This window comes from Carcharhinus amblyrhynchos, chromosome 23, assembly GCF_965287045.1.
Source record: "Carcharhinus amblyrhynchos chromosome 23, sCarAmb.v2.hapA, whole genome shotgun sequence".
In the NCBI taxonomy this organism is placed as follows: domain Eukaryota; kingdom Metazoa; phylum Chordata; class Chondrichthyes; order Carcharhiniformes; family Carcharhinidae; genus Carcharhinus; species Carcharhinus amblyrhynchos.
The window spans coordinates 12,292,530-12,318,660 of NC_137346.1; the positions used below are offsets into that span (position 1 = coordinate 12,292,530).

The 26,131-nt window shown below is 46.0% G+C and overlaps 1 protein-coding gene across 2 annotated transcripts in view; it reads right to left on the reverse strand.

Annotated features, from left to right (window-relative positions):
* Positions 1-202: 202 nt before the first annotated feature.
* mnta (MAX network transcriptional repressor a) overlaps positions 203-26,131 on the reverse strand; it is a 133,568-nt gene continuing 107,639 nt past the window's right edge. Inside the window, exons 5-7 of one of the 2 annotated variants that reach the window (XM_080210449.1) lie at positions 5,312-5,504; positions 1,244-1,806; positions 203-663 (exon numbers count right to left, since the gene is read on the reverse strand). In XM_080210449.1, coding sequence (XP_080066575.1) covers positions 610-663; positions 1,244-1,806; positions 5,312-5,504 — 810 coding nt within the window. In that variant the 3' untranslated portion in view covers positions 203-609. Of the gene's footprint in view, positions 664-741; positions 1,807-5,311; positions 5,505-26,131 lie in introns of those variants that run through there. The other variant, XM_080210448.1, reaches the window with a different exon arrangement.

A 26,131-nucleotide genomic window follows, 5' to 3' on the forward strand; every position in this document is an offset into this window, starting at 1 on the left:
ACTGCCTTTATAGTACACACAGTAATGATGTCAGTCAGAGGCGATTCACACATTTAAACTTACTTTAAGCTCAGAAAGCCACTCAGTCCAACAAACACGTCTACAAACAGGACTGCAGCACATCGTTAAGTTCTCCTCCTCCTCCCCTCCCCAACTCCCCCCACCACCTCCCCCCCCCACCCCCTGACTTTCCCCACCCACCTTCGCCAAGATTTCTTATAGACCGTTCAAATACGTGTGGGTCTTTTTCTTGCTACTGCAGAGAATTAATGACCTATCCAAAAAAGGGTAATCTAAAATGAAGACCACATCAATCAGTTCATTTTTTTTTGTGTATTGGTCCTCGCAAAATAAACCAATGTCCAACAAGCTGGAGGGGGTTGGTGGTGGGTGGGGGGGAGCAGCAGACACATTGGTTCTGTATGGGGGGGCCTCCTGCAATGCTCCCAGGCCTGGTCCAGCAGACCACTGCGTTTCCCTTCACGTACACACACACACGCAAACACAAGGGCACGGTTAACGTCTTTCTTTGTTAGTTTCTCTCAACGTCACCCGGTGAAGCTCAACTCCGCCGAGGCCTTCTGCTTGCAACAAGATCTCTCGCTCCTTTTAAAAAGAGCCCCCTTGTCCGGATCGGGGTGGCATCCGGCCAGCGATTACTTCCTGGAGCGATTGCAAACGTAGGAAGGGCCGGGGTGGGGTGGGGTAGGGTGGGGTGGGGTGGGGGGTGGAGGAGGGGAGGGGAGGGAAAAAAATAAAATGAAAGCCTTGCTAACACCTTTTTTAAATTCACCATTTACAAAACACGCACACGCAGACACACACACACACACACACAAAGGTCACCAAGGACAGTCGTCATTCCAAGCTGCTCAAATAGCAGTTTATTCCTTTCCCACTGCCAGCTTGTTGGATGTTTTTTTTTTAAATATTAAAACTCTGCCAACCCTCTCCACCTGATGTCTTCCAAAGCCACCGTTTCCTTCCCTTGCCTGAGACTCGCTGCCAGGAATGTATTGGGAGAACCAAGGAAATCCATCTGTTAAAGGACCGCGCTCTCGGGGGAACACTGCCTTCCTCGCGTCTAGGCCAACTTCAAAGTGCTTACGGGAAATGACGGCATGGTCACCATGGTGACTGGGTTCAGGACCGTCTGGCCCACTATCTGCTGGTGCACGACCTGTGGGCCCACAGCTTGCTTTGTCATAACGGCCTGCTGGGCAACGGGCGCGGTGCCGTTTACCTGCTGGTGGGTGATGGTGTGCGTGAGGTGGCTCACGACTGGCTGGGTGACCGTCATTGGCTGTGGATAGATAGCGGGCAGCGGTTGACCAAGGTGCGCCATATGGCTTAAGGTGGCTTGGTGCACAGTGATGTGGCCAATAGGCTGAGGAGCGGCGGTCAGCTGGACAGAGCTGGAGGTCGCCGGTGCAATGTGAGCGATGTGCTTTGCCGGGGAAGCCTGGATCACGTGGTTGACGGCGGTGTGGATCACTGACGCGTGGGAAGCAGGCGCGGCGTGGGTAATAACCGTTGGCTGTAGCGTCGACGCCGTCACAATGTGAGTCTGAGCTGGCACCACCGTCTGTGATGGGATTAAAGCCTGGGGCTGGATTTGTACTGGTGCCTGGGTCTGAGGCGCCTTCTGCTGGACAGACAAGTGTGGAGGCAGCAACGATGACTGGTGAGTAATTGCAGGAGAAGAAACAACCTTCAGCAACTCATGGTGCGAGCGGTGAGGTGTTTGTGGTAGAGAGTTTATGGGTCTCATATCTTCAATATCATCATCAATGTGGTCTTCACCCTCTGAAACAAACAGACATAAAAGAAAGAGACAAATGGTCAATATGGTACATTTTCTTCTGGAATAACACTCGTTTCCACCCATAGAATCATAGAATTCCTGCAGGGCAGAAGGTGGCCATTTGGCCCATTGAGCCTGCACTGACAACAATCCCACTCAAGCCCTATCCATGTATTTACAAATTCTAATCCCCCGACACAAGGGACAATTTAACATGGCCAATCAACCTAACCTGCACATCTTTGGAGTATGGGAGGAAACCCACGCGGACACGGGGAGAAGGTGCAAACACTGTGCCGCTCCTCATTCAATTTTCAACTATTGTCTCCTGAAGACTTTGACCATTGCTGGAGAGAACCAGTCATTTTCCGGAACCTGAGACCGGAGGTCATTCTCCAAAAACAAAAGGATGGCATGGTGGCACAGTGGTTAGCACTGCTGCCTCACAGCGCCAGGGACACAGGTTCAATTCCAGCCTCGGCTTGTGTGGAGCTCCCCCTGCCCCGTGTCTGCATGGGTTTCCTCCCACAGTCCAAAGACGTGCAGATTAGGATGATTGGCCCTTAGTGTCGGGGGATTGGCAGGGTAAATGCGTGGGGTTGCAGGTATGGGGCCTGGGTGGGATTGTTGTTGGTGCAGACTTGATGGGCCAAATGGCATTCTTCTGCACTGTAGGGATTCTATGATTCTATGAGGTGAGAGGCTATAGATGCATAATGACTATATTAAACTATGCCATACTGCAGCGTACAATTTCTCTGGCTAATCCTACCCTCTCCCCACGCATGCACCTTTTGCGTTACGGGCAACTTGAGTCATGATCAGAAATAGCAGCCTTTTACACTTTTCTAACGCAAGACTTTAGTGATTGCAAGATGCCAACTCAGAAGACGTAGCCTGTCGTAAATCTGAGGGCAGGGGGAAATGAAAGGGGGCAAAGGTTAATCTCTGGCACGCATAGGCCATACGTCAAATCTATCCCAAAACCAGAAGCAGCTCTGAATGCAAGTCTCCAGTTATGCGGAGAGACCGGAAAAGAAGGGGTTGTTTCCCTCAGCCTAGAGGAGGTTAGTTGATAAGATGCACTCAAAATCATGATTGAAGATCTTTTCTAGTTATAGATCAGGCAGGAACCAGGCGGCATGGAATTAAACTCATTGGCATTTTTCTCACAGACGAGAATTGGATCAATATTTTAGCACTGGAATAGAGTAGGGGAGTGAACTAATTGGATAACGCCAAAGGTAGGTAGTAGACCAAGGGGCAGTACGGTGGCACACTGGTTAGCAATGCTGCCTCACAGCTCCAGGGATCTGGGTTCAATTCCCAGTTTGGGTCACTGTCTGTGTGGAGTCTGCATGTTCTCCCCGTGTCTGCGTGGGTTTCTTCCGGGTGTTCCGGTTTCCTTCCACAGTCTGAAAGACATGCGGGTTAGCATTGGCCGTGAGAAATTGCCCCTTAGTGTCCTGGGATGTGTAGATTAGAGGAATTAGTGGGGATCACGGGGATAGGGTCCAGGTGGGATTGTTGTCAGTGCAGGCTCGATGGGCCGAATGGCTTTCTTCTGTACTGCAGGGGTTCTTTGATCTCTTTAAATAGCCTGAATGGCTGTACGATGTTGTGATGCCTTGCCCACCAAACTGCCTGTGGAAACCGGGCCCCATCACCCCAAAAACCTTCAATCCACCACAGGATTACTGATGAATTAAGTGTGAAATCGAACTTGAGGGATAATAATTCACTTTCAAGATTTCACAATGAGCAAAGGGACACTCCGCTGAAAACAGACAGATAAAGCACAACTGGTCGATGCAATAAAACAGGCACCACATAAACAAATCTCGGAGCCACGCTTTCCATTTTATTACGAGTGAAGATGTTTTTCGAGCCTGCGAGGGGTGTTGCACGACTGCACCAAAATATATTAATAACCTTTCAGAAAACTCATTTACAAATCTTCTACTGTTTCCAATTCATCCAAGCCGGTTGTCATGACGATCTCCACAAAAGGCACAATGTGCCAATAAATTGGAGCAAGCCTGCTGGGCTGTCTTTACAGAACGCGAGCAGTTTATCCTTCCCCATCGCCTCTGGAATTCTGCTCTCATCTTTCCCCTCCCTGCCCCACTCTGAGGGTCTTTTCAGTCACTGGGCACAAGTCTAATCAATGTGTTGGAAAACTCGGTTTGCAACAAATTCCCCCCTGTGACCTTCAGTTTTGGGGATATACCTATAAGAAACTACGCATGTCTCCACCCCCCAAGTAATCTATATACAGGAGCCACCAGTGACCTCTCTCCCCTTCAAATGGTGGCTCCTAATACCCTTTGTTGCTCCACTTGCCACTTGGCTTCCCTTTGTGGCCTCTTGGCAGCATGGTGGCCCAGTGGTTAGCACTGCTGCCTTGCAGTTCCAGGGACCTGGGATTGATTCCAGCCTCGGGTAACCGTGTGTGGAATCTGCACGTTTTCCCCGTGTCTGCGAGGGTTTCTTCTGCGTGCTCCAGTTTCCTCCCCCACAGTCTAAAGATGTGTAGGTTGGGGGGATTGGCCATGCTAAATTGTCCCTTAGTGTCCAAAGATGTGTACATTAGGGGGATTAGCTGGTAAATGTGCAAGGTCATGGAGATAGAACAGGGGTGAATAGGCCTGGATAAGATGCTTTTTTGGAGAGTCAGTGCAGATTCAATGGGCCGAATGGCCTCTTTCTGCATTGTATACATTCTCTGATAGAGTGTGGGATTGCAGTTACCCCATTGTCCACATAGTAAGTGAATGTGCTTTATTAAACTGCAACCTTTTAAATACCCTTCTTCTTCCTGTGAGGAAGTTCCTAACTTCCAACAGTCCAAAGATGCACAAGTTAGGTGGATTGGCCATGGTAAATGTGTAGGGTGATACAGAAAGAGCCTAGGTAAAATCATCGATCAGAGAATTGCAGCAGACTCGATGAGCCGAATGGTCTTTTTTGCACTGGAGAGATTCTATGATTGTCCACAGTAGCCTGGCTATTATTGGAAAGTAAAATCTTGGCTTCTATGATTAGGAAGAACATTTGGAGAACTGGGCCTATGGTGTAGCAGTCCTATCTCCAACTGCATTCCCAACATGAATTACCGTTGGGGGGTACAGGATAATGGAATTGACCATCCCACCCCTCACTTTGTGCATAATTGTCAATGCAAGCCATCTCCTACCATTCCACAGTGAAAGAGCAATACTGACAGCATCTATTCAATAAATCACAGTCCTAGCCAGAGAAGCACTGTTGCAACACCAAGTGGAATGTCTCCAAACTAACTTTCAAATAGGAGAAATGGCAACGTTTGTTGTTTGAGATTCCTCGATAGCTGCTCTGACTGATTACGATCACAAGAACTTGGTCAAAGCTAGTTGGAGAAGAAAGCGAAGCTTCTTGTAACTGTTTTGCAATCCCAATGCAGAAATGATGGGCTGAATGACCCCCCCCCTCCCCCGTTCTGTATTATTCTGAGATTCGAACTATTACCGGATGCAGTTGAGGTAGAGGCTTGGTCATCCTCCGGTTGCACAGTTTGGCGGAGAATGCGATCCACTTCAAGGACGTCCATCCATTGGCTCAGTTCATTCTTCAGATCAGCCAGGCGTTGCTGAGTGGCTATTTTCTCTCGCGCCAGGCGCTCCATTTCATGCTCATACTCCTTCTCCTTTCTTTTTAAAGTCTAGGAACAAATGGGACCAGAAAGATGGTAAGATGCAATTTATTCATGAAGGAACAAGCAGCAAATTGTGAAGGAGGGCATTCAAAACCACAGGTCTCATCCTTCCAGGATACCAGCTCTACAGTTCTTAATGTTTCCATGAAAAGGTAGATAGGTAGGACCCCCCTTTAGCTTCTCACCTTAAGGATGGCACTGTGGTTAAACCTCCAGTACTGCGCTGGCCCTTCAGCCTAGATTACATCTGAACCAGAGGACACAGCGCTACCTATTGAGTTGTGTTAATGTTGCAATGATGTGCATGCATCAGTTATAAATCAGAGCAGCTGTTACTAACTGGGGAAAGGTTAGGGTATTATTCTTAACTATCGATAAGAGCACGTTTCCACCTGTGGACGGCACGGTAGCACAGTGGTTAGCACTGCTATTTCACAGCACCAAGAATATGGGTTCAATTCCCGGCTTGGCTCACTGTCTGTCTGGAATCTGCACATTCTCTTTGTGTCTGCGTGGGTTTCCTCTGAGTGCTCCGATTTCCTCCCACGTTCTGAAAGGTATGCTGGCTAGGTGCATTGACCCGAACAGGAGCCAGACTGTGGCGACTCGGGAAATTTCACAGTAACTTCATTGCAGTGTTAATGTGAGCCTTACTTGTGACTAATAAACAAACTTTATGTTGGGGTGGGGAGGAAAAGGGGAGTTTGTGGCCCTCTGTTCTCGTAGTTTTGTGAATAAACCAACGTTAAGGAAAAGACTGGCTCCAGATTCCCGTTTCACTTACAGTTTAGGAAGTTTATTCATTAATCACAAGTAGGCACTGCAATGAAGTTACTGTGAAAATCCCCTAGTCGCCACACTCTGCTGCCTGTTTGGGTACACGGAGGGAGAATTTAGTATCTAATCAGTGTGTCTTTTGGACTGTGGGGACCAGAGCACCCAGAGGAATCCCACACAGACATGGGGAGAACATGCTGACTCTGCAGAGACAGTCACCCAAGCTGGGAATTGAACCTGGGTCCCTGGTGCTGTGAGGCAGCAGTGCTAACCATTGTGCCACGCATTTATAACATCGAGGGACTTACATTGACAAAGAAGACATCAGAGGAACACAGTGTGACTACACCATGCACTACTGCGAAGCAATTCATTCATCACATTTCACAATTCCGTTTCCGTCTTCGTGACATTGCAAGCAGGGTTGAGGGCAGGGTGGTTATGGCCAGTAGCTCTCCCCTATCCAAGGAGGGAGGAATGATAAGTTTTGCAGGGAATGAATCACTCCAATCTGCTCTTTAGCTGTTCAGCAACATTTTGTGTCGCTGCCCAGGAACCAAAGGGTGGCTCAGTGGTTAGCACTTCTGCCTCACAACACCAGGGACCCAGGTTCGATTCCTGGCTTGGGTCACTTTCTGTGCGGAGTCTGCACGTTCTCCTCGTCTCTGCATAGGTTTCCTCCGGGTGCTCTGGATTCCCCCCACAGTCTGAAAGACGTGCTGGTTAGGTGCATTTTCCCGAACAGATGCCAGAGCATGGCGACTCGGGGAAATGTCACAGTAACTTCATTGCAGTGTTAATATAAGCCTTACTTGTGACTAATAAACAAACTTTAAAACTTTAAACTTTAAAAATCGCCTGAATGTGTTACGTGGAACCAACTGTTCCACAGTTGGAACTGTTCCACAGTTGTGAAGACACAGCGTTGAACAGCTGTTAATGCCAGTGTGCACACAAACTAACTACCAGGTTATAATACAGTTCCTTCCCTTGCTAATCAATACAGCTAGTTTCTTTTCTCAAGGCAAACACAAGTTGGTTTTGAAACTTAAAATCATTTGATAGAAGAGGACACATTTTGTAATGTGCACTGTCAGAATAATTATAGATAAAAGTTGTCTAGTCAAGAGCCCAATGTGATCAGAACTTCCCAGGTGCTGGGGGTACTCCTCAATATAGTCAATAACAGCAGGTTCACATTAACCAGCTCGCAGGTCAGCCAGATTTTCATGGTCTCGTCAAAAAATAAAACAGTCGCCCATCTCCTGTCTCCATAAAAAATACGACCTATAATCAAACCAAGATATCTTTCACAGAGTGAAAGGAGGCATCTACTGGAGCTACTCTTAGCATGGGCTAGTCTACTGGGTACAATTAAACTGACTGCTTCGCCAGTGAGCTGAAGACAGTCTGAAGGGCAAGGTTACAGGGTTACATTTGTCTCGTGTCTGCGAGAGAAAGTGTGTGAGAAAGAGGAAGAAATGGATAAGCAGAAGGAATCTCTCCTGATATTAACTTTAACAGAAGGTGCTGTGAAAACCATGAATTTGACCCACTGGGATGCAATGTTCCTTTGACTAAACGGATTATTCAATTTCACTTCATTCAATCAAAATTGAATTCACTCCTTGCATTTCACAAAGAAGAACCTTTCACCTCCCTCTCCTCCTTTCTTGACTCAGTGGTTTTTAAACCTTTCCTGTACGGGAGCCTTTGAGAACAATGGCACGCTGCTAGCAGGCCTTTGAGGATGCTACCAGGTACCAAAAAGGAGGTAACTGTCAAGATTTTCGAGATATGCTTATGGTTTAGATCGACAGCAGTACAATGTTGGGAGAGAGAGAGAGAGAGAGAGAGAGAGAGGGGGAGAAAAGAGAATCAATGGAATTTGCTCTCTGCTGCTTTTATAGTAACAACATGGGACTTTTAATATCCACTTAACTAAGGATGCATCACCTCCTCCAACAATTGGGGCAGCACAGTGGTGCAGTCAGTTAGCATTGCTGCCTCACAGCGCCAGTGACGCGGGTTCAATTCCAGCCTTGGGTCACTGTCTGTGCGGAGTTTGCACGTCCGCCCCTTGCCTGCATGGGCTTCCTCCGGGTGCTCCGGTTTCCTCCCACACTCCGAAGATGTGTGGCTTAGGTGGATTGGCTGTGCTCAATAGCCCCTTGGTGTCAGGGAGATTAGCATGCAAATACGTGAGGCTACACAGAAAGGGCCTGGGCGGGTTGCTATCATTGCAGGCTCAATGGGCTGGGTGGCCTCTTTCTGGGGATTCTATGATTGTTTAGCTATTGTACAGGACTGTAATCACAAGGCCTCAGGGCTTCTCATGGGTCTGCAGGAAGGTACAAAAAGCCAAGCCAAATCCGGTCACCCCCAATCAACAAGCGAAACCAAACATGTTCACGGGGTGGTGGGGGAGGGGGTTTTCCCATCACGTCCCCTCCAGGTCAATGGACATTCAAATGCTTTGTCAAACTTTTCCTCCTGCCCGTGGTGGGACCAGAAGATTGGTTATCTCTCACCGTCTTGCCCCACCATTGAGTCTGAACATTAACAATGGCAGCAACGGTCGCCGCTTCAGCTCCAATCGAAAGACATGCAGCTTGATTATAGAAGAGGCTGGAGGCTGAGCACTTCAACCCACCACACTCCTCGAATATAACCCAACACACAAGCTCATTAAATGCAATGAAGAGTTTCTGCTTTACGTTGTAATTATTTGCTATTATCGATTGCCAACTCCGTGTCTGCATGCTCGTTCTGCGTGACGGTAGCTGACACAATCATAAAGGAGCTGTGACCTCTTCAATTTTAAAAAAAAAAATCACACTCTGCTTCGCAACAAGTATCTGTCACTTCATTACCAGCTGTTGGAGCTGTCTCATTTTTTATTCACACTATTCTTGTACCTGGTTGTTCCTCAGGTCTCCTGGAAAGATGAAGAAGAGCCCCTCTCCCCCTGCACCCTCCATTGCCCTCCCATCCCACAATCACTGTGCTGATCATCGCTGTGGCTGCAATGTTCAGAGATTTCACAAAGGAGACATTTTCCAATCATGAGGCCATTAAGATCACAAAAACCCCACAGTTCTGCTTCCACCACAAACATACACACAAGCACGCACACACAGGCACACAGACAGACAGGCGTAAACACACACACAGGCACACAGACAGACAGGCGTAAACACACACACACACACACACACACACACACACACACACACACACAGGCACACAAACACAGACACTATTCAAGTTTCAGTGTGGGATCAAAGTAACAACATAAACCAGCGGAAACTCACCACTTCTCCCCAATGTGTTTTTAAAAATTTGATTTTATACATTAACCCTGCACATTGTGATGCTTTTCAATCACCCTCCAGTGCCTCACCCATGTACACGTGATTCAACAGCAAGGCTGGAGATCGAATGTGATTAGAATGTTCTATCAATTGGAAATAACACAACTAGGTTTCTAATTTAGTTTATTTATTCTTGTCACAAGTAGGCTTACATTAACACTGCAATGAAGTTACTGTGAAAATTCCCTCATCGTCACACTCGGGCACCTGTTCGGGTACACTGAGGGAGAATTTAGCACGGCCAATGCACCTAACCAGCACGTCTTTTGGACTGTGGGAGGAAACCAGAACACCTGGAGGAAACACACACAGACACAAGGAGAATGTGCAAACTCCACACAGACAGTGACCCAAGCTGGGAATTGAACCCAGGTCCCTGGTGCTGTGAGGCAGCAGTGCTAACCAGTATGCCACACTGCTGTCCCAATTTATTTTGTCTCCATTTAAAATCCATGCATGCACACATACATCAAATGGATAGAGCACAGGAATGTGAATCCTGGCAGATTCTCCCCTCCCCCCCTAAGATAAGGCCAACTATTACACCCCTAACACTACCCACTAACATTGTGGCACAGTGGTTGGCACTGCTGCCTCACAGCGCCAGGGACTCGGGTTCGATTCCCGGCTTAGGTCACTGTCTGTGTGGAGTCTGCATGTTCTCCCAGTCTCTGCGTGGGTTTCCTCCTACAGTCCGAAAGACGTGCTGGTCAAGTGCAAAGGCCATGCTAAATTCTCCCTCAGTGTACCCGAACATGCGCTGGACTATGGCAACTAGGGAATTTTCACAGTAACTACATTGCAGTGTTAATGTAAGCCTACTTGTGACACAAATAAATGAACTGTATTTGCATGGATAGAGTTAAATGAACATTAGAAAATAGCTCTGGCGCCTGGGAAGTGGAAAGGAAAAGCCCAATTTCACTGAAACAAAATACTGAGAACAGGTTTGACCTCAAACTTAAAGGCTGAAGAGACTCACTGCATTACGTAATCGTCAACGCTAAACCTAGCTTTCTCATCTTCTTCAAATGTAGGCCAGAAGTAATTGAACTAATTCAGAAATTCCAGCTGCACTAACCAAAAGTCAGACTGAAATAAATAAAACACACCTGGCCTTGTTTGTAAGAAAAATCCAATCACAGCTCCCACAGAGCATTAAAGCTTTGCATCAATGCACCCTCATGGAATCCCTACAGTGCAGAAAGAGGGCCATTAAGCCCATCAAGTCTGCACCGACGACAATCTCACCTAGGTCCTATCCCCATCACTCCATATATTTACCCCACTAATCCCTCTAACCTATGCATTCCGGGACACTAAGGGGCAATTTACCATAGCCAATTGACCTAACCCACACATCTTTGGACAGCGGGCGGAAACCTACACGGACATGGGGAGAATGTGCAAACTCCACACAGACAGCGACCTGAGGCTGGAATTGAACCCTGGTCCCTGGTGCTAAGAGGCAGCATGCTAATTACTGTGCCATCCTAACTCATGCTGTCACACAAATCAGTTAGCTAATGGATTCAACTTTGAAACAGGAAAATATTTGATTTAATTTGATTTGATTTATTCAATTGTGACAAATATTGGTATACAGTGAAAAGTATTGTTTCTTGCGCACTATACAGACAGGCATACCGTTCATAGAGAAGGAAACGAGAGAGTGTGCAGAATGTAGTGTTACAGTCATAGCTAGGGTGTAGAGAAAGATCAACTTAATGCAAGGTAGGTCCGTTCAAAAGTCTGATGGCAGCAGAGAAGAAGCTGTTCTTGAGTTGGTTGGTACGTGACCTCAGACTTTTGTATCTTTTTCCCGACGGAAGAAGCTGGAAGGGAGAACGTCCGGGGTGTGAGGGGTCCTTAATTATACTGGCCACTTTGCCGAGGGAGTGGGAAGCATAGGCAGAGTCAATGGATGGGGTTACATTCACGACCTTTTGTAGTTTCTTGCGTCTTGAGAAGAGCAGGAGCCATACCGAGCTGTGATAAACCAGAAAGGATGCTTTCTATGGTGCGTCTGTAAAAGTTGGTGAGAGAAGGTAAGGAGAGGGTGCAGAATACAATGTTGAGTTTAAAGGAGTTAGAGTTAAGTTTTAAGAGCGTAGAACGAGAATAAAAGATTGAATTAGAGGGTACGCCGAGGGAACAACTTGAAAGTCGTCGCATCTCTCCGGCGCCATCTTTTCTCTCCTAATGCAATACCATTATGTTGATTTAGGTTAGAACAATTGCTTGTGATGGTGGTAAGATTATTTTATGCAATGTTTCTGAGTACTGACTTCTAGATGGATGTCTACTGCGTCTCCAGTATGCAGCCCAAACCTAAACATGGCGCCGAAAAGTTAATAGAAGTCTATCAGGAGGTAAATAAGCTGACATGTTGGAACAAATAATGTTATGATATTTAATTAGCGATCATTGCTGACAGTCCATTCCGTATGAAGGATATACTTGTAGAAAGGACACAACCTATTTTTACACTTCTTCTGAAGCTGCTAACTCCTTTGTAAAAGAGATAGAGTTGGTGTTTCTACAGGATGTCAAAAAGCATCCTACAAACACTTACTTTCTGAAAAGCAATCACTGTTGTCATTCGGATAAGTCCAACAGCAAAATCCTGTAAACACAAATGACTAACAACCAGATAATCTGCTCTTGGTGCATTTGGCTGTGTGAGGAATGTTGGCTGGGACCGAAGTTTGTGGAGGCTGCACACTCTCCCTGTGTCTATGTGGGTTTTCTCCAGGTACTCGAGTTTCCTCCCAAAGGGGGGTACAGTGGCGTGGTTAGCGACTGCTGCCTCACTGGTCCAGGGACCCGGGTTCGATTCCTGGCTTGGGTCACTGTCTGTGTGGAGTCTGCACCTTCTCTCCGTGTACGCATGGGTTTCCTCCAGGTGCTCCGGTTTCCTCCCACTGTCCAAAAGATGTGTGGATTAGGTGCATTGGCCAGGCTAAATTGCCCCTTAGTGTACGGGGATCCATAGGTTAGAGGGATGAGCCGAGCAAATACATGGGGTTATGGGAATAGGGATTAGGTGGGATTGTGATTGGTACAGACTCGATGGGCCGAATAGCCTCCGTCTGCACTGTAGGAAATCTATGATTCCAAATCTGAAAGATGTGCGTGTTAGGTGGATTGGCCATGCTAAATTGCCCCTTAGGTTTATGGAGATTAGCTGGTTAAATACGTGAGGTTACAGGATAGAACCTGGATGCAATTGTTGTCGGTGCAGGCTTGATGGGCTGAATGGCCTCCTTCTTGCATAGTAGGGATTCTATGGCGTCCTGCTGCCCCAAGTCTTATGGGGTCGTAGTACTCTCTGATCTCCAGTGAGACACTTTACCTTTACTTCGATGAGGTGGAGGGGACATCGATTTATTGCCTCACTCGAAAGATGGCACTGGAAAGGCATTGGCTGTTCTTTGAATGATGCCCAAGTGATCCTCTTTCATATGGAAGCTCAGACAAGAGTTGGTCAGCAACATTCAGCCAGTCAGAGAAAATCATCAGGGATAAGCATGGTCCCCCATATTCACACAACATTCAAACACACGCACCTTCCAGCAGGTAGCACCAGATAACAATCAGAATGGAAACTTTGGCCAATTTTCCCATCATCAATCCATGACAATGTTCCAACGATCTCCTTCTGTGATGCCCAACGATGGAGCCTCGGGCCTTTCTGACCTGCTTCTGGCATAACTTACCTAGCTATTGGACAGATTCATGCTGTAGTTTAACTTTCTACAGCTTGGCAGTGCATAAAATACCACATAAGGCAACATTTCTGTTTGAAGAGAAAGGTCTTTCAAAGTCAAAACAGACCCAAAACTTCATGTTCAATCATAGGCACAGCAATGTGATGATGAAAGATTGATTCCAGAACGGAGGCATCACTCAGTATTGTGAAGGTATAATGACTTTAATCAGACAATTGTGGCAGGCCTGTTAGAATACGAACTCCTTGATAAAGGACCCATCCCAGACTGAGTAACTGAGCACCCCAGACAGCCCACCTTCCCTGCCACCCCAACTGAAAATCCGGAAAGGAGGGTCTGGAGAGAGTAGGTCCGAGATGCTCCCCCCTCCCTATTTCCCCCCTCTGGCCAAACGTCTGTAAAGTGTAATCCCCGGACACAAGAACTTCCGGAGGGTTACTTCCGCCCCCCAGGCAGGGAAAAAACCCAAGAGACAATGCCTTGGAGGGCAACAGATCTGCTTCAATGCTTATTTTAATGTTGTAGAGTTAGTTTGTTGTACTGTGTTGATGTTATTTGTTAATTTGCAAATTATGGGGTGTATTGCCCTGGAAAACTATAACCTATGATGAACCCTTTCTTAATGAAAGGTAGTATTTGTTGGTTATTGGGTAAATGGATGGGTTAGCCTTCAGCAATGTTGAATAGTGTAACTTTTGCACTTGTATTTCGTCATTGTTTTGTAATAATTGTTTGTAATAAAGAAAAGATATCCCTGATTAAGGGCCAAATTGATGAGCCAATCAGGGACCCTCTTGCTTTGTACTTAACCAGGCGTGTCAGTTCCTCTGGGACTCTGAGTGCAGACAGCTAACTGAAAACACTCTGTAGGCTGGTGTCAGACTTGTAAACAAAAGGATTTTGGTGAAGTAACTTCTACCTCCGAGGACTTAGAGTCATAGAGGTTTACAGCATGGGAACAGGCCCTCTGACCCAACTTGTCTATGCTGCCCTTTTTTTAAATCCCAAAGCTAGTCCCAATTGCCTGTATTTGGCCCCTATCCCTCTATACCCTTCTTACCAATGTAACTATCTAAATGCTTTTTAAAAGGCAAATTGTACCCGCCTCTGGCAGCTTGTTCCAGGCAGTCACCACTCTGTGTGAAAAAATTGCCCCTCTGTACACTTTTGTATCTCTCCCCTCTCACCTTAAACCTATTGGTTTTGGACTGCTCTACCTTTGGGAAAAGATACTGACTATCCAGCTGATCTATGCCCCTCATTATTTTATAGACCTTTATAAGATCGCCCCTCAGCCTTCTGCGCTCCACAGAAAAAAGTATCAGTCTATCCAGCCTATTCTTCTAACTCAAGCCATCAAGTCCTGGTAGTATCCTAGTAAATCTTTTCTGCACTCTCTCTAGTTATTACAGAAGGATTAAGGAAAACTGGAATTAATCCTGCAATTTAGGAAATTCAAGGAATCCCAGCTGACAAGCTGTAGAAGTGTGCATCCAGCGTCCAAAATTTTGGATAATTTCCCAAATGTCCATCATATTCGAAGGTTTTACAAAATAACTTGCTTCGACCTGATGGACCCCAGAGATTACAATTCGCGGTAGTGGAATCAGTGAACAAGGCTGTTAAATGTTATCAGTGCTGCCGTACCATTCTTACAAAAATACCAAATGCTACTCGGCTGCCTGTTAAGGAAAGGCAGAGCTGACGGGTAAAATTAGAATCCAAGGAACCTCCATCTGTTGTTCTAACAGATGGACTCTCTGATGGCTTCATGTTGCACATTTCTTCCTGCTGACTTAGTATCATCACAACTTTCAAAAAAGCTCATTATTGCTATAATTCACATCTCAAGCCCCAGCAAGACACAAGGCTTTAGCCTCCCAGATACGAGGCTGCAAGGATATACGGTTGCATGATTTCAAGAAGAAATTACCTATAGCTGTTGGGACTAAAGGGATCGAGGGATATGGGGGAGATAAGGGTATTGAATTCGATGATCAGCCATGATCATAATGAGTGGCTGAGCAGGCTCAAAGGGCCGAATAGTCTATTCCTGCTTCTAATTTCTATGTTTCTACATCCTTGCATGTAAAATGGACCTGGGGCGGCATGGTGGCACAGTGGTTAGCACTGATGCCACACAGCGCCAAGGACCCAGGTTTGATTTCCGGCTTGGGTCCCTGTCTGTGCGGAATCTGCACATTCTCCCCGTGTCTTCGTGGGTTTCCTCCCACAGTCTGAAAGATATGTTAGGGGGATTAGCAGGGTAACTACATGGGGTCATGGGGAGAGGGCCTGGTAGGATTGTTGTCAATGGGCCAAATGGCCTCCTTCTGCACGTTATTGATTCTATGATTGTATGTGTTGGTTGGATGCATTGGCCGTGCTAAATTCTCCCTCAGTGTACCCAAAAAGGTGCCGGAAGTGAGGCAACTAGGGGATTTTCACAGTAACTTCTTTGCAGTGATCATGTAAGCCTACTTGTGATGTTAAGAAATAAACTTTATGGTTTCTTCCTTCCTCTTTGCTCAAACTTTGGATCTTCTGTCCTAGTATCTCTTTCAGTTTCAGATTTTATTTGGTAATCACTGCTGGGAAGTGCCTTGGGGAATTTTCATGGATAAAAGGCACTATATTGGCTTTACATATCACAGAGTAAAGTTAAAGATTCAACATTTCAGCAATAAGGATTCAGAATGCAAAAGCCTCTCGAGGATCTACTTCATATCATTTATAAATAAGCCATGCTGCAGTGATGCAACACTCCCATGTGGGTGTCAGTATGCACCAGGAACACCGAATGCAGTGGCAGCAACTACTGTAGTCATTGAAACCAAATAAAATCCCCCATCAAACTAGACTAGCCTGAGTCACAAGAAACAAAATGGATCACAGAATTATAAGGTGTAGAAGAGGCCCTTTGGCCCATCGAGTCTGCACTGACATACCTGAACTTCCACCTAATCCCAACTGCCAGCATTTAGCCCACAGCCCTAAAATGTTATGATGTGCCAAGTGCTCATTGAGGTACTTTTTAAAGGATGTGAGGCAACCCGTCTCTATCACCCTCTAGGTAAAATAGTTTTTCCTCACATCTCCCCTAAACCTCTTGCCCCCTCTGATGTGGAGATGACAGCATTGGACTGGGTTGGGCATAGTAAAAAGTCTCACAATGCTAGGTTAAAGTCCAACAGGTTTATTTGCTATCACGAGCTTTCGGAGTGCTGCTCCTTCATCAGGCGCATGTACACCAAATGCTCATGACACCAAATAAACCTGTTGGATTTCAACCTGGTGTTGTGAGACTTCTTACGCCTACCCCTCCACCTTGTACCTATATCCTCTTGCGTCTGGCCCTTCAACTAAGGGGAACAGCTGCTCCCTATCCAATTTGTCCATGCCCTTCATAATTTTGTACACTTTTTCTTTGTTTTATTACCAGACAATTTCAAGGGTGACCTAACTGTAGGAAAGCCAGGGCGGGACTTGTGTGAGTTTATTTACTTTTTTTTATTCATTTGTGGCACATTGGCTAGCATTTATTGCCGATCCCTAGTTGCACTTGAACTTAGTGCCTTTGCGAGGCCATTTCAGAGGGCAGTTGAGAGTCAATCATATTGCTGTGGGCTCAGGAGTCACACGTAGACCAGACGTGGTAAGGACGGCAGATTTCCTTACCTAAAGGACATTAGTGAACCAAATGGGTTTTTCTGACAATCGACAATTGCTACATGGTCATCATCGAGATTCTTAATTCCAAATATTTTATATTTAATTCAAATTCCACCATCTGCATAGCAGGATTCGAACCCGGGTCCCCAGAATGTTAGCCGAGTTTCTGGATTAATAGTCTAGCTACAATACCACTAGGCCATCACCTCATCCTGTTGAACCTTGCATCTCCCAATTCTTGGCCTCATCCAAACTTCTCAGAATATGATCCTGTTTTGCGACCTTTTTCCCCATTCTCTTTTCCCTGGCTTTCTTCATCATACACATTAACAATACCAACAACACTTGAAGCTATCTCCTACACGTCCAGGAGATGCTCAAAAGGTCTGACATAGTTTCACACATGGTTATTAAAGTGCATCATCCTGTACGAACCTAACCATATGACATACCCCTCATTCACCTCCCAGACATAATTAATTGAAGTTCAGATACTGTTAGAGACAAAAGTAAACTTCTAAAAAGCAAGTGTTCCCCCATTCTCTCACCAATTTTGACTCGTGTAAATGGGATAGTTTTCAGAAGAAGAATTTGCCGTGGTTACAAATGCTTAAAACCAGCTCTTGGCAGTCAACCCTCATCCAGGCTTTTAAGGACCATAAGAAAATTCATTCAGCCCTTCAAGGAGTTACTGTCTAAGACCAAGGCCAGAATCTTACCATCCCTCCCGCCACGGGAATTGAAGTAGGTGAGGGGCGGATACAAAAAGGTCTGTTGATCTTGGGCGGGATTTTCTGGTTTCAGGACGAGCAAGGTTGGATAATCCCGCCCCAAATCTTTATCCTTCTATCCGAGAATTCACATCTCAAACATTGACACCGTACGTTAAGGCAGACTCATTTCCTTGCATGACCTTCCCTGAGAAAACAAATTGAAGGGCCTGTTCAATATTTTGGGGATCCAGTTCTCAACAAGTATAAAATCTCCTTTAAAGAAGTGTTGCTGGGACTAGGATAAACAATGTTATTTTAGGGGCTCAATCCTGCAAGGCAGTGCAGAGGGGTGAAGATTTGAGGCTTGTTGAAGGCTTGTGAATTCTAGGTCATTTTTGTCCAAAATGTACCATTTGCTTTCCTCTGCGGATCTTCTCATTATTTTGAAGACCAGTATTACCAATACTTCAAACCTTCCTCCAATGTACTCAGTTGCTTTACTATCTTTACAACTTGGTCTCCTCGAGGCCTGGAGTCCCCTCCACCATTTTGAACCCTTTTAGAATCCTTGGGTTCTCAAGAGGATGTCATGGCCATGTGATTGAACACTGGACTTGGTCTTCAAAACATACAGCTTCGTCAGCCTTGGCTAAGTGATCAGAGTCAGAGAGTCATGGTTTCAAGTCCCCCTCCAGGACTGGAATTTGCAATCTCGGTTAACATTTCAGTAGCACACTCATAGGACTGCAGCATTGCTGGAGGTACAAGACATGTTCAACCAAGGTACTTTTCGCCTGCCGGGATGCAAAGATCCCACTGCATGATTAGCATTAGGCAAAGTGTTACCCCTCAAATAAAATCATCAAAAAACAAACTGGTAAATTGCCTGCTTGTTGTTTGATGGAAGCTTGCTGTGCTGTCTTGTTGAGAGCAGCACGGTGGCACAGTGGTTAGCACTGCTGCCTCACAGCGTCAGGGACCTGTGTTTGATTCTGGCCTTTGGTGACTGTGTGGAGTTTGCATGTTCTCCCCGTGTCTGTGTGGGTTTCCTCCAGATGCTCCCGGTTCCTCCCACACTTCAAAGAGGCATAGGTTAAGTCAATTGTCCACGCTAAATTCGGGAAAATTGGCGAGGTAAATATGTGGGATTACAGGGATAGGGCAAGGGGGTGGGCCTGGGTAAAGTGCTCTTTGGGAGAGTTGGTACAGACCAATACATCTGATAAGAATAAATCGAAACAAATCCAAAGATATGCAGGTGGTTTGGCCGTGCTAAATTGCTCCTTAGCTCCCAAAGATGTGTAGGTTAGATCAAAGATGTGTGGGTTGAATGAATTAGCCATGGAAAGAATGTGGGATTATGAGGGGGGGAGAGCCTAGGTAGAATGCTCTTTCATTTGATTTAGTATAGATACAGTGAGAAAATGTTTTTATTTGCGTGCTACAGAAAAAACATACCATTCATAGAGAAGGAAAGGAGAGAGAGTGCAGAATGTAGCGTTACAGTCTTAGCTAGGGTGTAGAGAAAGATCAACTTAGTGCGAGGTAGGTCCACTCAAGTCTGACAGCAGCAGGGAAGAAACTGTTCTTGAGTTGGTTGGTACATGACCTCAGACTTTTGCATCTTTTTCTTTGCAGAAGAAGGTGGAAGAGAGAATGTCCAGGGGTGCAGGGAATCCTTAATTATGCTGGCTGCTTTGCTGAGGCAGCAGGAAGGGTTAGACAGAGTCAGTGGATGGGAGGCTGGTTTGTGTGATGGACTGAGCTATTTAAAAATTCACAAACCTTTGTAGTTCCTTGCGATCTTGGGCAGAGCAGGAGCCATACCAAGCTGTGATACAACCGGAAAGAACGCTTTCTATGGTGCATCTGTAAGTTGGTGAGAGTCACAGCTGACATGCCAAATTTCCTTAATTTTCTCAGAAAGTAGAGACATTGGTGGGCTTTCTTAACTATAGTGTCGGTGCAGACTCAAATGGTCTCTTTCTGCACAGTAAGGATTCTATGGTTCTAAGATGCAGTTACCCACTTTAATCTGTATGTTAGTCCACAGCATAGTAGAATCATAGAACGCTACAGTGCAAAAAGAGGCCATTTGGGCCATTGAGTCTGCACCGACCACAATCCCAGCCAGCACCTGTCCACATATCCCTACATATTTTATCCACTAATCCCGCTAACCTACACATCTCAGGACACTAAGGGGCAATTTTTAGCAGGGCCAATCAACCTAACCTTGGACTGTGGGACGAAACCGGAGCACCCAGAGGAAACCCAAGCAGATACGAGAAGAATGTGCAAACTCCACACAGACGGTGACCCAAGCCGGGAATCAAACCCAGGTCCCTGGAGCTGTGAAGCAGCAGTGCTAACCATTGTGCTCTCGTGTCACCCATAATATCGAAGGCCAGATGGCTGCCCAGCACTCGGGTGACAGCTATTCAAGACAGGCACAAACACCTGCAGGGCAATAAAACAAAACAGCAAATTCAACATGTACGACGCACAATGGGACTGGGGGAAAAGGCCAGTGGAGGTGTAAGTGGGGGATTGGGGGGAATGGAATGGCATGTAGGACAGGGACCGGGCCCATTTGGAAAGATAAAAGGAAATCTAGCTATCAGAGAAAACACCAAGGAACGACAAGGCTGCATTGCCTTTTTAAATAGCTCAGGCTCCTTGCTTTGGTTCACGTGACAGCAGGAATCCCTTGTACTTTCAGTTTGACAAATACAGTAATCACTTGGAGCCTGCCTGCTCCCTCCCCCGGCCTGCTGTAGTACACACCAGACATGTCAGCAGTTCAACCGCCTCTTCCAGGAAGCCACTTGGACCGCTGCCAACACACAATGACTCTACATTCTCGCAACCACTACCAGAACATTATTCAAACATCTTCCATTGCCCTGGCACATAACTCCAAACAGAAAAGAAAAACATATGTCGGATCTACAAACTGTATATGGGTTTGCCAGCTGTATTAGCTTTTTTTTAAAAGCAAAACCCGCTCCTTTTCAGTAAGGTGACTATTTTTCCATTTCTTTTGAGATTTTCTCCTCTTAGCTACTCCCGAGGTTTATGGTCCCAAGGCTTGCCAACCCTCCAGGATTGGCCTGCTGCCTCCAGGAATTGAAGGCACTGCTATGTGCAACCCTGGGAGAGAAATCGTTGGAAAGTTGAAAAAGACTCCTCCTCCCACTGCCACCTTGCACACCCTTCTACCATTATCGCCCAGCCTCCCGCCATTATTGCACACCCTGCAGCCATTATCGCACAACTCTTTGTCCCAGTTGGTGGGGTGGGGAACTTGGGTATAAGATAATTTAAGGTACCTTCCCACTGCTCCATAACTTGAAGAAGGGAGCTTTCTGCCAGGTGCTATTCTGGTTGGCAGCTGGTGACCAGTGGAGTGCCGCAGGGATCGGTGCTGGGGCCTTAACTGTTTACCATTTACATAGATGATCTGGAAGAGGGGGCTGAGTGTAAGGTAATGAAATTTGCTGATGACACAAAGATGAGTGGAAAAGCAAATTGCATGGAGGGTATGGAAAGTCTGCAGAGAGGTCTGGATAGGCTGAGCGAGTGGGCGAGGACCTGGCAGATGGAGTATAATGTTAACAAGTGTGAGGTTATCCACTTTGGTAGAAATAATAGTAGGAGGGATTATTATTTAAAAGGCGAAAAGCTGCAGCATGCTACGGTGCAGAGGGACCTGGGGGTCCTTGTGCATGAGTCGCAAAAACCCAGTCTGCAGGTGCAGCAGGTGGTCAAGAAGGCGAATGGAACGTTGGGCTTTATAGAGAGGGGGATAGAATATAAAAGCAGGGAGGTCTTGCTGCAACTGTACAGGGTACTGGTGAGGCCGCAGCTGGAGTACTGTGTGCAGTTTTGGTGGCCGCACTTGCGGAAGGATATATTGGCCTTGGAGGGAGTGCAGAGAAGGCTCACTAGGCTGATACCGGAGATGAGAGAGTTAGCCTATGAAGAGAGACTGAATAGACTGGGTCTGTACTCGTTGGAGTTTAGAAGGCTGAGGGGGGATCTTACAGAGACGTACAAGATGATGAAGGGGATAGATAGGGTAGAGGTAGTGAGATTCTTCCCACTTAGAAAGGATAGCAGGACTAGAGATAAGGGGGTGGGGGCGGGGGGGGTGCAGTTTAGATCGGAGTTGAGGAAGAACTTCTTCACTCAAAGGGTGGTGAATCTCTGGAATTCTCTGCCTGTTGAAGTGGTGGAGGCTACCTCGCTGAATATATTTAAGTCACGGGTAGATAGGCTTCTGATAGACAAGGGAGTTAAGGGTTATGGGGAGAAAGTGGGAAAGTGGAACTGATTCACTTCAGATCAACCATGATCTTATTGAACGGCGGGGCAGGCTCAAAAAGCTAGATGGCCTACTCCTGCTCCTATTTCTTATGTTCTTATAACATTGCAGAATCCAGAGTGAGAAAACCCCATCAAGCCAGCTCACAAAATCCAGAGCAGAACTGAAAGAATGCTGCACTTCAGAGCAACCATCGTTCAAATGAGGTGTGCATCCTCTCAAGTGGATGCACCTCCATGGAAAGATCCCATGGAATTACTTTGGGACGGCACGGTGGCACAGTGGTTAGCATTGCTGCCTCACAACAACAGGGACCCGGGTTCAATTCCGGGCTTGGGTCACCGTCCGTGCAGAATCTGCACAATTCTCCCCGTGTCTGCGTGTTTCCTCCAGGTACTCTGGTTTCCTCCCACAGTCCAAAGATGAGCAGGTTAGTGGATTGGCCAGGCTAAATTGCCCCTTAGTGTCAGGGGGCTAACAAGATAAATGAATGGGATTTTGGGGAAAGGGCCTGAGTGGATTGTGGTTGGTGCAGACTCAATGGACCAAATGGCCTCCTTCTACACAGTAGGATTCTATGATTCTAGGATCAGGAGACCTATCCCTGGTGTCCTGACCTATATTTATCCCTCAGAAGACGTCACAAAGAGAGATTATCTGATCGTTATCACATTGTTGTACGTGAGGGCTTCTACAAACAACTTAGTGGGCACGTTTCCCACACTACAAGAATAATTATACTCAGGCATTCTGTGACTGTAACGTGCTGTATATGACATCCTGATATTGTGAGAGTATATAAACGCAAGTCATAGAATAGAATCATAGAATCCCTACTGTGCAGAAGGAGGCCATTTAGTCTGCATCGCCCATCTGACAGAGTATTTTACCCAGACCCTCTCCCGCATATTATCCATGTAACTCCACACATTTACCATGGCCAATCCACTTAACATGCACATCTTTGCGCTGTGGGAGGAAACCGGAGCACCTGGAGGAAACCCACGCAGACTTGGGGAGAACGTGCAAACTCTGCACAGACAGTCATCTAAGGCTGGAATTGAATCCAGGGCCCTGGCGCTGTGAGGCAGCAGTGCTAACGACCGTGTCACCATCTTTCCTTGACAAGCGTTCCTTCTTTTCATATCATATCTATTTCTCTCCAATTCAAGCAGGTAAAAATCAGCAATTGTTGGGAGACAGAATTGGACCAAGAGTGGCTAAAATATTGATATCTACGGCACTCCTGAGGCAGCCAGGGTACAGTACTTCACTTTAAATCAATTAAATTATATTCACCAGCAAGGAGTATTTTTCTTCTGCTGAACTGTGGTGTTAGAATTTCAGCTGTGAATGAATAGAAAATAAAATAAAGCTCAAGATAAATCAGATTTTTATTCTTAATACAAGGCCTTTGACAGTCTGGAGTAGAATTCACACACAAGTGAGCTTGAAGAGTAAGTCACCAATAAAGTGGCTTGTTTATAACCTTCTTGATCAAAAGTTACAAGAGGTTTTTTTTTCTCATTCATTCATAGGATGTGAGTGTCACTGGCTAGGCTAACATTTATTTGATTTGATTTATTATTGTCACATTTATCAACATAAGTGAAAAGTATTGTTTCTTGCATGCTATAGAGACAAAGAGAAGGAAATGAGAGAGTGCAGAACATTACAGTCATGGCTAGGGTGTAGAGAAAGGTCAACTTAATGCAAGGTAAGTTCTTCAAAAGTCTGACAGCAGCAGGGAAGAAGCTGTTCTTCAGTCGGTTGCTACATGATCTCAGATTTTGGTATCTTTTTTTCCAATGGAAGAAAGCGAAAGGGAGAATATCCGGGGTGCGTGGGGTCCTTGATTATGCTAGCTGCTTTGCCGAGGCAGCAGGAAGTGTAGACAGAATAAATGGATGGGAGGCTGGTTTGCGTGATGGATTGGGCTACATTCATGACCTTTTTTAGTTCCTTGTTGTCTTGGGTATCCTTAATTGCCCTTGAGAATGTGGTGGTGAGCTGCCTTCTTGGACCTCTGCAGTCCATGTAGTGTAGGCTCCCCTACATTGCTGTTCAGGAGAGATTTTGATCCAGCGATATTGAAAGAACAGCAATAGATTTCCAGGTCAGGAAGGTGAGTGGCTTGGAGGGAAACATGAAGGCGGTGATATTCCCATGTGTCTGCTACCATTGTCCTTCTACCAGTGTAGAGGCTTTGGGTTTGGAAGGTGCTTCAAATGTTTATTTATTTATTAGTCACAAGTAGGCTTATATTAACACTGCAATGAAGTTACTGTGAAAATCTCCTAGTTGCCACACTCCGGCACTTGGGTACACTGAGGGAGGAACTAGCATGGCTAATGCAGCTAACCAGCACGTTTTTTGGACTGTGGGAGGAAACTGGAGCACCTGGGAGGAAACCCACGCAGAAATGGGGAGAACATGCAAACTTCATACAGTCATCCAAGGAATTGAACCCAAGTCCCTGGCACTGTGAGGCAGCAGAGCTAATCATCGTGCCACCGTGTTGCCTAAGGGAGCCATCGAAGGAAGCTTGGTGAATTCTGCAGTGCATCTTGTAAATGGTACACGCTGTTGCTACTTTATATCGATGGTGGAGGAAGTGAATATTTAAGGTGATGGACAGGGTGCCAATTAAGTGGGCTGCTTTATCTTCAATGGTATTGAGCTTCTTGAGAGTTGTTGGAGTTGCACTCAACCAGGCAAGTGGAGAATATTCCATCACGCTTCTGGCTGATATCTTGGAGATGGTTATTGTCTGGCAGATTCTCTCTTGCTGGAGATACATAGAATCACTACAGTGCAGAAGGAGGTCATTTGGTCCATCGCGTCAGCACTGAACACAATCCCACCCAAGCCCTATTCCCATAATCCCCCACATTTACCCTGCTAATCCCCCTAACACTAGGGTCGATTTAGCATGGCCAATCAATCTAACTCGCACGTCTTTGGAGTGTGGGAGAAAACTGGAACACCTGGAGGAAACCCATGCAGATATGGAAAGAATGTGCAAACACCACACAGACAGTGACCCAAAGCCAAAATTGAACCCTGACGCTGTGAGGCAGCAGTGCTAACCACTGTGCCACCGCACCGCCCCCATGAAATGGTCATTGCCTGGCACATGTATGTTACTTGCCATTTATCAGTTCAAGCCTGAATATTGTCCCATTACTGCTGCATAAACACTAGGATTTCAAAGCTGTCACAATTGTGATTGTTGGATGCAGTCACAGATTTCAAAATTTTCTCTGATGTAACGAGAACTTCACTATAAATAAATAGTTCAGAACATTTTCATTGTAACTTCTTTGCAGTATTGATGTAATTTGATAAATTGATAAATAAATAAACTTTTGACACTTGTAAATCTCCCATGACCCTGCTCACAGTTGGATCGGAGTGCTCATGTCTCTTAGCAGCGTTTACTGTGACAGACCAACATGACAGGTGGATCTGGGTGACTCAGGACTATAAGGCCATCAGTCATGCGAGTCCTGAATGGAAATGAGTGTGCCTTTAGGTGTTATCAAAGTCAAAAAAGCAATACTTCATTGTAACAAAGGGAAATATGTGCACAAATAGGAAATTACGACTTTTATACACTTCATATACGCCCTGGTCTCAAGTGTTACCCTTAACACGACTGTCAATATTGAAAAGCCAAGGCTATCGAGATTGACAACTTTGATGATGCTTTTCATATTCTTTCACTTCTACATACTTCCCCTCCTGATTTTAAACTCAGCTCACATTAAGTTCATCTTCAACAGGTTTTCCATGTTACACACCAATGGAATAGAAATTTCCCATTCATTCTTAGGATGTGGCGATCCCAAGTCATCATAAGTGCATCAGGAGTCAACTACAGATTCAGGACATTGGTAATGACTGAGCTGGGATTATAGGCCCATTCCCAGAATGGAATTGGCAAGGCAATTGGATTTTAAAGAGGTCTTGCGGCACAGTGACCCCGCCTCTGAATTCCGGGTTCTAGTCCCACGACTTAATGGCCAAGGAAGGCACG